This window comes from Parasteatoda tepidariorum, chromosome 10, assembly GCF_043381705.1.
Source record: "Parasteatoda tepidariorum isolate YZ-2023 chromosome 10, CAS_Ptep_4.0, whole genome shotgun sequence".
NCBI lineage: Eukaryota > Metazoa > Arthropoda > Arachnida > Araneae > Theridiidae > Parasteatoda > Parasteatoda tepidariorum.
In genome coordinates this window covers 67,561,224-67,575,080 of record NC_092213.1, presented here as the reverse complement: position 1 = coordinate 67,575,080, position 13,857 = coordinate 67,561,224, and the positions used below count along the sequence as shown (strand labels likewise).

Here is a 13,857-nt window from a genome sequence, read left to right as displayed (position 1 = left end):
TTAGTAAAAGTTAGACAGATGGAATACTTAGAGAAGATAGCCAACCTTAATTATCTTACCACACGTACTGACCGCAAAAAGAAATTCTTAAAAAAGAAGTCAGTAAATAAGAAGATATTAACCCCAAGTCGATGGTGAAGGTTAAATCACAGCCATATTTTAAGCCTTCATAATTCTATCTTATTAAATTTAAATGATATTATTACATTAGAGTAATAAAATACCAAATCTTTAACGAAATTAAGTTGAAATCATGAATGCTAAGGTTTCTTGTTAGCACTTCAATTTTTTCGTATGTATTTATTTTTACATTGATCTAGGGGTGCACAACCTTTTTGAGTGAAGGGCCACTTGCACAACAGGGTGACTAATGAAGTTTTGCACAAGCATTTAGGCATGGTGATGGCAAATATCTTCTTCAAACATTAGTATTCTAAGCAGTAAATTTTTTATCAGTAAACTTAGTAATATATTTGCAGTAAGTCAGATTTTAATTATTAAAATTCATTTTAAAATGAAAAAACATACTTTTTAAAAAAAAAAATTTCCTATTTATCAAAAATTGATTTATTAAAAAAATATTTAATTTATCATTTTTGATAATAAAAAAATAGTTTTTTTTCCTCTTTTTTCTCATTATATCATGTATTACAAAAGCTCGTTTTAATATAATTTCTAAAAAGAAAAAAAAACTTAATGCTTACAGAATAAAAGTATAAAAAAATATGTAATTTAATGAGTAATATAAATTCAAATTAAATATTATATTTAAAGAAAATTTATAAGATGTAAATAAAAATGTAATTAAATGTAAAATGTAATTAAAACAACATCATTATAGTACAAAATAAGATTAAACATTTATTTGGTATTATACTTCATATATTTCTATTTTTTCAATTATTGTTAGAGGTTTCATGAATTTTAAATAGAAAACTTTTTCTTTTTTGTTTTTTCATGAAGAAACATTTATGCTAAAAAAATATATAATAAAATTAAAAACAGTTCGCCCAATTTTAAAATTTCTCTTGTTGCAATAACATTGTATTAAAATATCAGGACTCTGAATATCACGTGGAAATGAATGACACTAACTGCCAAAAATAATAATAATAATAATGAAAATAACTTGGATTTATGACGAAATGGACACAAATAAATTGTATTAAAAAGGAATTGTTGAAATGAGCGATTTTAAACTTATGAATCAGAATAACATTGTAGTTACAATAACGGGATTAAGGAAAAGCATAGCAATAAATGCAGAAAAAATCGCTTAAAATTGTCAATGAAATCAGCTCAAATTGAGCACTTCAATAAGTAATTATTTAAATGCTTGATTTAATATTCACATGTTGTAATAAAAACTAGAATTTTTTACATTACGGGGGAACACATAGTGCCCCCGAGACGTCAGTCTAAAAAATAGTTGCAAAGTAACTTGGATTTATGACAAAATTGGCAAAAACAAAGCACATTAAGAAGTTATCATTTATATGTACACAGATTGAAACTTGTATCATAATATTATCGTAGTAAAAATACAGGGTTTCTATGAAGCAAAAACTGCCTTAAATATATAAATAAAAAGATTGAAGAACATTTAGAGGAATGTTCACAAATAATACATGTCAAAAAGTGATAAATTAACTGTGTGATTTATAAATCAGGTTTGGTAATATCATATTAAGTGTATCAGGATTTTAAAAAATACCTAAAAATCGTTAGCTGTAGTTGTCAAAAAAAAAAAAAACTATCAAAACAGCACTTGGATTTATGATGAGCAGCCGAAAATAGGTTTACAATATAATCTGCAAACTGAGTATGTCAAAAAGAATTGAGATTCTCTGTGAGCTGCACAATGACAGTCGGAGGGCCCGCAGGTCGCTGGTTGTGCATCCCTAAACTAACCATCTGGTAAACAAATTTTTTTTAATCAAGTTGAAAATGTATGTTAATTGTTATTTATTCTTTTATAACATTCAGAATTTTATCAAATTAAATTTGAATGATATTTCACTGAAATAGTAAAACATGAGTGTAATTAAGGTAGCTTTATAAATTTTATACACTGAGAATCTCTTGTTGGTATTTTAATTTGTTCTTATGTATGTATTTTTTGTATTAACCTAATTTTTTAAACTTTTTTTTCTGAATTCTATTTTATTAAATATTATAAGCATTACATTGGTGGAATAAAATACTAAAACATTAATTTATGAAGGAATGTATTTTTACGTTAACCATTTTTTTAACAAAGTTTATGATGAATGTTATTTGTTAGTAGTTTTTTCTATAACATTCAGAATTATTAAATTTGAATGCTATTACATAAGAAGACTAAAACACAAGTGTTATTAAGGTAACATGATAAATTCTATAAGCTATGATTTTCTTGTTAGTACCTTGATTTTTTCTTGTATACTAACATAATATTATATAAAAGTTTAATATAAATATGTATATTAAACTTTTTTTTAAAACCAAGTCGATGATGAGTTACCTTAGTTTTTTATATGACATTTAGAATTCTATCGTATTAAAATTAAATATCTCATTAGATTTTATTAAATTTGAATATCATTACATTAGAATAATAAAATATGAAAACATCAATATAAAGTGAAATGATAAATTCTACAAGCTAAGGTTTTCTGTTAGAATTTAAATTTCTTTCGCATTTATTTTTTATATTAACCTAATTTTTTAAACCAAATCATATCTTTTTTTGTATCAATCATAATTTTATTTTATTAAATTTGATTAGTATTATACTAAAATGATTGAATATAATGATGAGTGCTATTAAGGTAACATAATAAATTCCATAAGCTCAGATTTTTCTTCTTAGTACTTTAATTTCTTCTTGTGTATTTATTTTTTGTACTTATCTTATTTATTAAACCAAATCTATGATGAATCTTCGAACTTATTTTTTTAATAACATTTAGAACTGTATTTTATTTAATTTAAATAGCATTACATTAGAGTAATAATATACCATAATTTTAATGTAAGTTGTAATGATAAATTCTGTTAACTAAAGTTTCTTGTTAGAACTTCAGCTTCTTCTTGTTCATTTATTTTTTATAGTAATTAATTTTCTATTTCTACATTTATTTAAATTTATTAAAACAATAAAAAAAATTACTTTAATATTTAATCTGATAAAGCTCACTTTAAAATACAAATTTCTTTTCATCTCTATAGAATTATTGCAAGAAAGAAAAAAAAGCTGAAATTGAAATAGGATTAACGTTAAACTTTAAATTCTAAGAATAATGGTTTTCTTATCGTACTTTTTATTTTACAATATTATTTAATATTGTACTAATTATCTTTATTCTAAGATGTACGGGGAATTTTTTTTTTTTAAAGAATAAGAAAAGAAAAAAAAGTCTTCTAATATCCAAGCCTATTTTCCTAGATTATGCAGCAACAGAGTAATATGATTAGGAGACATTGGTATCATTAAAGTAACATATATTTTTCTTTATGGTACTTTATTTTTTCTTAGTTTAATTATTTTATTATCCAGTTATTTGTTTTTTTTCATTATTATTTAATATTGTAGTTATTGTTTGTAATCTAAGGTGTTAAAAAAGATAAAAGTAATTTTTAAAAAAAATTCCTTCTAATATCTGACTTAAATTTTTTCCTTCCTAAATTAAAGAATAATAAAATAGTATTATGAAGCTAACATGTATTTGAAGTTACTCTTCAATTAAAGTTTTCTGTTGGTTTAATTTTTAGTCTTATTATTCCATTCTTTTAAAGCCAATAGTTTTTTGAGCATTGTTTACTGTTTTAGTTCCTTCAATTGATTTCATTGAAAAAGAAAAATCTGGTAATGTTTTTAAATTCATATCATGATTTGTAATTTATAATAAAATTTTTCCAAATCTACAGCATCATGGAGGGACTTTTTTTCATTTTCTTGCACTTTCTCCCACACTCTTGGTTAGATTTCAGAGCAATTAAATAGCTAAATATTAATAAACTTAAGATAAAATGATAAGGTCTGTAAATTTATTTATATCAATGCTTTAAATGTTTTCTATTTTATTTTATTTAAAATTGTGTAGCATTTTATCACATTACTTTTAATTTTTTTAAGAATATGTATAATGTAAATTTGTATTCTATTCAAAATATGGTGATCTCTTGTAGTTAAAAATTTTCTATGAAGTGGTAAAAATGTTTTTTTATAACAATTCACAAATCATGTAGTTAGTTTTAAAAATAAGTCATCAAATAGTGTATTTTAAACTCTATTTTATTGTTAGTGGTACGGTTGCATTTAAGCACTTAATTTTTTAAAATTACAGTGTTGAAAATATTACCCAACTTCATTAAACTTTGTCAATTTTTTTTATATTCATTCAAAGGCTAACCATTAAAAGCCTCTAAAATGAAAATAAATAAATAAAAATTTGACTTATTCACTTTCATAATTAAAGGCCCAATTAATTTACATTACTGGTTCAAAGAGCCATCCGGGCTAATAATCTGTTTTAATCAAATATGTAGCACTAGTTGTTTCTGTAATGCTAATTGTTCTCACTTTCAGAAATAAAAGTTCAGTTCATTTACATTGGTGATTCAAAGACATTGTTATTTGGCCATTCTGGCTAATAATCAATTATATAAAGCCAATTGTTCCTATTTTTTTTTATCAGCCATCTTACTAAACGATCTGTGATTTAAGCACAATGTAATTTTATTATACATGAAAGATTTAATTGACACCACATCATGGTGCAAATTAAAACTTATTTTTATAAGAGTTATTTTTGTATTCTGCGAGCTATGAACAGAGTTATACTTGTAAAAACTAACTGTGAACTTGTAAAAACTAAGTAAAATGTGATACTTGTAAAAACTAAACAAATATGTCATTCATTTTATGTTATTTGTAATAAAATTTTAGAAGTGGTGAAATAGTTGTTTCTATTTTCCACTTGTAAAATTTTATATGTTATTTCATATTGATATTTTTGAACATGTTCTAAAATTGTGCCATTAGAAAAACTATATAATATGCCATGATATTAAACTAGTTTTGTTAGAAGTCAAAATGTGATAAGCTTTATTATATATTTATAGTCCATTTACTATACTTCAATGCATTAACTAGTCACTGTAAATTACTAGAAATTTTGCTAAGAAACTTTGATATTTTTATAGCAATATGAATTAAGAGTTATTTAATGCATGTTTTAATATTCCAAACAAATATTTAAGTGTGCTTTTTCACAAACTGTAGAAATATTTTTTTTAATTTTTGCCTTATAAGGAAAATACAGTTCTAAACTATATATCAGGAGTCGAACTCTAATAAAACTTGAAAATATATTTCCTATTTCTAATTGCTGATATGTTTTTGTTTATATGATACATATGTGTTATATATGATACATATTAACTGTCATTACTATTTCCCCATCAATTAGGCTTTTATATTTATAGTAATATCTTATATTTTAATGATTCAAGCCTAAAATAAAACATATACTTAAATTATGTTAAATACTTTGTTCTTGTTGCTTAAGAATTATATTTTAATTAACAAAAACACTTGATTGCAATTGTTTGATTCAAATGAATTCTAATTTCTTTCCTTTAAAAAGGTTTACTATGCATTATTTGTATACAAAATAATTGAAAAACTATAATTGATATATTTTATTGACATCATTGCAATTTGTTTTGATCAGGCTCTCATGTTTGTTTATGTTGAGTTGGCTCACAAGAAATTAGTGCTGTCTCTACAGGCATTATTATTCATATAAAATATTCAAAAATATTAATATTATGTTATATCGTGAAGTTCATATACAATACAAAGTTTGACTACTATCAAAATTCCACCTCTAAGCAGAAGTTCAATAAAAAAAAATTGCAGATATTTTTATTGTAGTAATTCTTCAACATTAATATGATAAATGCATTTATGTCAATGTGCATTATTGTTAAAAAAATGTGAAATAATTTTTTCTGTCAAAGTAAATTTAATTGGAATGATGACCATAGAAGATGTCAATCTTAATTTTGAATTATTATTGTTTCATACTTATTAAGTTATTTACTAAACAAACCATTTACTTAATAATGGCCTCTCCTATATTACATCTTATCTAGTTATTTTTTATCCTACACATCTATGTTATTATTTTATGAGATTAATAGCATAGATTATTTTAGGATTAGATAAAATAATCTATGTTATTTTATCTAGTTATATTTTGTCCTGTATCCTTATCCTCTGTTACATCTCATGTAATTATCTTTTTTACAGCAACTTGAATGGTATAAAAGCTTTATATTTAGTGTTTGTGTTTGAAAACTATTTTCACTGAAACTTTTTTTTATACCAATTTTCCTATTATACACTTTTTATTCTTATTTTTGAATTTTTGTGGAACAATAATTTTTGTATTCTTGTTTTTTTTTTCTTTTTATATAGAATAAATATAATTTCTTTGAATTTTTCTCAGTTTTTTGTCATTTAGTTCCTTACATGCTTGCAATCTGAAATTCTTTATAGAATTTCAGATTTAATTGTTTTAATAAAAACTTGGCTTTATTTTATATTAAAAAATTAAAAAAACCAAATTCTAGAAAATTTTCAAACAAACCCTTTACTTTCTGTATTTGTCATATAGAAACAAAATTATGTGATATAACTAATATTTAGATTATAGAATCTGAGGATTTCGTGAATGGTTAATGTTCAGTCAACTGGAGTAATACTTCATCCCTGGTCAACTTACCAGACTTCGCATCATAGTTTTATCACTTAGAACGTTTGGGGTTTGCTCCGACCTCTACCATTCAAAAATAATCAAAAAAGGTTTAATTTGTTTTAATCTTAAGGAAAGAATAGATATATTTTATCCCCCTTTTTTCTAAAAAAAAAATTGTATTGGAAAATGTCTTGAAAACAAACTTTCAATATTAATGCAAAATACTTATTAATGATGCAATGGCTGGAATTTTTATTGTAACTTTCATTTAAAGGAAAATGCATATTAACGAGTTGAATGCCACACTAATTTTATATGTCTTGCTCGCCTGGCCACAACGGTAAATAACTACAAATTAAATTTGCAAATATTAGACAGATTTTGCTAGTTTTTTAAAAGGTTTAGCACGACATATCTGAAGAAAACTGGTGAATTATATAAGCCTACAAATTGTTTAGAAATAATGGCGGATAAAAATCTACTAAATTGAATTTATTAAACCAAGAATCACAATTAATAAACTACCTGTTTGAAAATATTTATTCGCTGTCCGGAGCAAGTTGGCATCTCTGTGTATATAAATAAAACTATTTTTGTGTGTTCTACATTTTATTAATTTCTTCAAGCCATTTTAGTAACGATAATAATGCAAAGAAATTAAAAATTTACTTGAATTATGTGTTTCTAGTAGTCTTGGCTTCGTCGGTCACCGGTGCCCCCCGTGGCATTCAGCGTGTTAAATATGCATTAGGCGATTGAGAATCTAATTGGTGGATTTTAGATAGAACGATCAAACCAGTTCCAGTAAGAATATTCCCTAAGTTTTTTAAAATAATGACTTGAATATTATATTTTTTAAGATTTCAATCTTTTCTGTTGTAGTTTGTTTTAATGGCAGATGTATTTAAAACAGTGGTTAAAGAATTACTATTTAAGAAGAATTCGAAAATCTATCATGGAAACTATGAGCTGGATTGTTTGACTAGTGAGTAATTAACATTTCAAACGTTGAAATAATTTCGATTGTGCTCCATGTCGCTGAATTCGTCATTGTCTGGGCATTTATCATCACAATTTTCAACATTATAAGCCCATAAGAACTTTTGTGAGGATTAACTTTAAGTTTCCAAACACATTATCGTACTACTTTTGTGATGTCAGCAAGTCAGTTAATCCAGCTCTTAAAACAGACATTGCCCACTGTATATGCATACATCGTCGCAATTTTGGTCGTTGTAATATTCTTGTATATAATTAATATGAATGTTTAGCTATATAAAAGGAAGCAACTGAAATTAGTCTGATCATAATTAGTTATCGAGTGTTGAGAAGCAAATATTAATATTCTGATAATGTAGGCTAATTATTAAATGTTCTCTGTCCCCTTCTCATTTTGGCTAGTATACTCCCTTTATTTCTGCATTTTTTTTTTCTTCAATAAAGTGGTTCACATTTGATACTCCAATTATCAAAGTTATATATTTCTTTTAGTATATGAAGGTGCTCGCTCATTATTCACTTTAGTTTTATTCATTTTTCCAGTTTTTACGCTTTAATTTTAATATATTTGGGGCTCAGCCTCTTGTTTGGTGCAAATCCTTTTTATCTAACAAACCCACAGCAGAGCAGATTACCAATGAATCGGTTGTATTGGTGTAGTCAGTATATTAAAATCTGTTCTTTACGTGCAAATTTAAATATTTTAATTTGAAAATACTAAGATATTTAGCTACTGGTATTTGCTAATGAGGTGTGAATTTTATTTTTTAAACCGCTAAACTGCATTCTTTCAGACAAGAGGGGGGGGGGGGAATTAGCTTCTTACCAACCACAAAGAGTAGTTTCACAATCATCTAACAATACACATACGTCTTACAAAAGTATAAACATCAAGCCCCCAAATTTAAATATTATTATTTTGCAAAATAAAGGCACCTTATTTGTCCATGTTATCTTTTGAAAATTTAAGAATTTTCTTTCCTAGCTCTTCGGGATTATAATTATATTATGAATTCTATCAACGAAGTTAAAAAACGAAAACATCAAACTTTATGCTCCAAAACTAATTCAAATTTAAAGAAGGCGAATTTTTTTCTCAGGCCTAAAAATATCTGGCTGAAAAAAACTATAATTTTGTTGTGATTAGTTTTTCTTTTATATCAAAGTTTCGAAAAGCCTATAAAAAAGAAAAACGGACATAAATTATTTAATCACTACAAAACTAATTTGAAATTTAAACGAAGTGAGGTATGTTGTTCATCTTCAGATGTAATGTGAACGAGGGTTTAAAAAGTTATAATTTTCGAGCTAACAGTTTTCGTTAAATTGAAATCGACTGATACTATTTTTTTTATTCGATTTCTCAGGAACTATTCAACCGATTTCACTCAAACTTTGTATTTTTCCTTGTAAAATTGCATTCTTTAAAATTATGTAAAAATTTGTATACCTTACGATTTAAAAAATTTTCGACTGCCCAAGTAGCACATAATATTAGATTATATCAGAAAATCGGCAAAATCTAACGTTATCTTGCACAAGTTCTAATATTAGAAAGATACAAGAGGTCGCTGTTTGCTCAGCCTTATATAATATTAGATTCTATACAAACTAATATTATCTAGCGTTCGCCATAATATTATTTTGCATTAGTTTTGATGCTATATAATATTAGATTTTGTATTTTCTGATATTTCTGCTTTGCTTTTTATTTTTTTGGAGTAAGCAAGAGGAAGATATGGATAGTAGTAGAAAAATTCGGCGATATAATTTTACTTAATTTTCTGTATTTTTGTGAAGCAATAAAACATAGAACAATAGTTTTATGTCATTCCATACATTATTTACTTAGCAATACAGAAATACTAAATAAAATTATATCAGTGAATTCTGCTACCTTCCATTTTTCTCCTCTTTACTCCAAAGTATATCTAATGTTCAGCTGATTTTTTTTAATATTTCGAACTTAATTAGGAAATATTTTATTGAAACTTTTATTGATATTTTTTTTCTTTTCTTCATACAATGGGTTTTAAAGCAAATTTTATATCATTAATAATTTTCAAGTCTTTAAATTTAAAATGTACTCTTAATTAAAAAAAAAATGAGCCTATTTTATCAAAAGCTCAATTGAATTTGTTAGTTTGCAATATATATATATTTTAAAATTTGTAATTTAAGCCATTTGTAATTTTACAATTATTAATCATTATTTATATTCTGAAATTGTAAATTAAGAAAACCATACTACATAATTGCTAAGTTAAATTTACATTTGAATTGAGTTGAAAATTTACCTTAACTTTTTTTTCTACTGGTATATAACTAATTTATTCATTTCCAAAAATATTAAAATTAAATTATATCTCAAATTTTTAAATTGTTATTTTTTGTAATAACTGACACAATAAAGAAAATTGAAAATTATTCAAATTACTTACTTGCATAAATTATTTCACTTCTATCATTGAAATTAAACAGAGAAATACTTACGTAACTTTATCCTTTTACAATCTGAAATTTTACTTACGAAACACAAGAAACAAAACCTAAGGGCACCTGTAGAAATATTATCAGGGAGTGGAAACAAAAAGAGCTTTTATGAATTTTAATTAAAAAAATTTGCAATTATTTTTTGTAATGTAAAAATAATTTTACATTGGGACATCAGAAATTTTTAACGATTCAATAATTAGTTAAAGGTACTATGTACTTTTATTTACTTGAAGTTTAGATAACATTTATATGTCAAGACCAAAAAAAAAATTAGTAAATATTGTATTTTATCAGAATTAAATTTTCACAAACATTTAATTGCATACAAGAATGAGACGAAAAAACATAACATACTTTTTTACTATAAGTTGCTTTTGTATTGATCCAAATTTGACTGCCATCAGTTACTTTTTAAAAACCTTGCTATCACAAATTTTTTTTTTTAAAATCAACTAATTCATTGTTTGTATTTCGCTGATAAGAGTTTAAGCTTCATGAACATAGTAAAAACAAACAAAACATTATAGGCAAATGTCTTGAATGAGACTTTTTTTAAAAAAAAAAAATTAAAAAAAAGTACACGTTTTCACAAAGAATATACAAGACCTTTAAGATAAAAGTTTAAGCAATATTCTCTTTAGGAATTTTAATCATAATATAAATGTTATTCAGTCAAAAGAACTTTTCACGATTATAATTATTTTACAATAATATGATTTTAAACATGATAAAAATAAAAAAGCATAAATTATTGTCTCAAATTTCAAATAAATAATTATGTTAAAATTTCCAAAATTAAAATATTAAACTCAATGTTGATAATGAAAATCCTCAAGAGTTTCAGTTATACTTCAAAATCAGCATTAAAAAAAATTGCTTTCGATATCATACCGAAAGATTAAAAATCAACCAATTTTAAATATTCAACCGTTACAGTAATTAAGAAAAAAGAAATCCATAATAAATATAACTATTTCACAGCATAATACTTTTATTTAAAAACAAAACACACTGTAATATAAACTTCATCCAATTGTAAATGCAATACATTACCTTCATTGTTCAAAATTAACGTCGACAACCTTGTGGTAAAACAAAAGTTAAAAATACTTAATTGTTATTAAATAAAATAATTTTCTTTTCATAACTTTAAACTGTTTGATACAGTTTGAGTTCTAATTGTTAGTCTATATTTGCTTGAAAATATATTTCCAAGTGGTCGTTAAATGCTTATATGAAAAATTCAGCAACAGTTTTTGTACGCACCACAAAAAAACAGGGATGAACTTCACAAGTTTCCCTCTTTCTCCAAACTTCAACATGAAAGCATCTTTCTTCAACATGATGACTTAAATGGCAGATTTAAAGTGGTCCTTGCTGAATAATCACTGTTAAAATCATTCGCAGTAACGATTGAACTTAAAATTCCATCAGAGTGTGCCATTTCCATTTATAGTGTCTTGATAGTAGATTTCCTTGAAGATGAAAAGCTATACTGAAATTTAAAAAGAAAATACATCAGATTTTGCAATGGAAAAAAAAAATTATAACTATTAAACATTGAATATTTATTTGATACTTTAATTATTTAATTTGAAAATGTTTTTCAGAAATTGTAATATCCTTTACAATGAAATTAAATGGTTTAATTGCGGTATCGATACCAGCGTAAAAAAAATTTCTTTAGTGTCACACAAAAAATAACACTGGGTGGTCCGTTTACTTTTTTGCGCACTGAACTACCACTTGTATCATTAAGGCAATTTTTCAAAATTTGAGTCCAGCTGGTTAAAATTATTCTGCATTTACGGTCTATTTAAAATAATTAATTAATAAGTAGCAATAGTTTATAATGTATGCAATAGTTTATAATAATTAAATATCTTACTTATTGAAATATCTACACTTTTCTAAAATGTATCTGTAATGTGTACTAACTCTAATGATTAGCATTTGTTCTTCTTTCAATTTCTCAAATTTCATATAATTATAACTAAGTAACGTTTTTTAGAGAGAAAAAATGGAATTCAGATGTATTATTTTATTCAAACATTAATTCAATAATTTAAAGAAAATCAAAATTGGTCTGAGGAATTATTGAACTGTTCTTCATTTATGTGGCACTACAGCTGTATAATAAGCTATTATCAATGGTCTCGCAAGCATCCCTGAGGATGATCCAAAGACATGCCATCACAATTTTGATCTTCAGCAGAGGGTGTTCCCCCGCTATAGTAGCCCGACGACCTGCGCTCGAAGTCGAGCACATAAAGTTAAAGTAATTTAACTAGGATTGATACTGCGCTCCCTCGGTCCCTACGCAGGCTTATCAAAATGGTCATCCACCCGCTCACTGACCGCAGCCAGTGAAACTTGAGTGGTATTCTGAGAAAGTTTTAATCTTGAAATGAAGTCCACTTGAATGTTTTATTTAATTTTTGTTGTATGAAATATTTCTATTTTAAAAATGATACAAAATGTTTTTTAACATCGAAAATTTTGAAAAATTAATATAAAAATGCATGATTTTTTTATTACTTAAATTTGTTTGACAAAAATTTTCTTTGTTAAGGTCAGTAGCGTAGTTTTGGGGACTAATCCCCTTTCAAAATTATACATTCTTGATTATGAGCTATTTATTGTACAGTAAGTATGATGTAGATATAAAAAAGTATTAATCATTCATTTTTTGTGATTTAAACATACACCACTGGTTAGGGTGGATGTCATAGCTTTATTGATTTAAAACAAATTTTTTAACTTATCCACAAAAAAAAACTTTTATTGACAGAAGTTTGAATTAAAAATATAATTCATTCGAAATATTTTTACGTAATTGTTAAAACCCATCAAAACACCGTGGTTATTTTCCGTTGGCAATTTTATTTTAAGCCAATATAAATAAAATAATGTAGAAACGGCACCATAAGCACATTTCAACTGGTTCTTTTTATTCGTTTATTAGCGTTCTACGTTGTTTCTAGACTAGAATATTATATATTTTACTAATAGCTTAAAAACACACACACATTTTCTCACATGAAAAAAAATATATTTAAAAATTAGATTTTCATTTTCGAACACATTTCGTCAAAAACTCCTAAATATTATCTCGTAAACGTCTATTAACGTAGCAACTATCGTCTCCATAGCAACCTTTTATTGATAGATCTGGTTTAGGTTTAAGTGTACACTTTGAACGGAGAGCAAAAAAATCTGAAGCAAATGAGCATGCGTGGAAGGAAGTAGGGAATTTTCCCTCTCTTTTCAAACAGAGCTTTTTCCGTTTTTTATTTACAATGATTTTTGCATTGTTGTGCAGTTTATTTAACATTTCACGTTTGATTATTGTTCTCGCATTTATTCATTCGTCTCCGTGATATCACTCTGTAGTAAATACAGCTGCAGGCAGAAATACCGGAAATTATTATTTTTGTTAGAATATATTATTACAACTCGCATTTAAGAGCTAAAATACTTCGGTTTAAGAAAATCTTGTTTAATTATGAAACAATTATTCGTAACCTGTGTTTTATCTTTAGGTAAGTACCCTAAATTTATACGTATCTTTTGAAAATCTTTGATCATATTTTGTGAATACATTTCTTTATTATTT

General features: G+C 25.2%; 1 protein-coding gene across 1 annotated transcript in view; it reads left to right on the top strand.

The window, feature by feature from the left end:
• Positions 1 to 13,380: 13,380 nt before the first annotated feature.
• LOC107444466 (uncharacterized) overlaps positions 13,381 to 13,857 on the top strand; it is a 13,452-nt gene continuing 12,975 nt past the window's right edge. Inside the window, exon 1 of the mRNA XM_043044035.2 lies at positions 13,381 to 13,783. Within this exon, the coding sequence (XP_042899969.1) occupies positions 13,747 to 13,783 (37 nt within the window). The 5' untranslated portion in view covers positions 13,381 to 13,746. The remainder of the gene's footprint in view (positions 13,784 to 13,857) is intronic.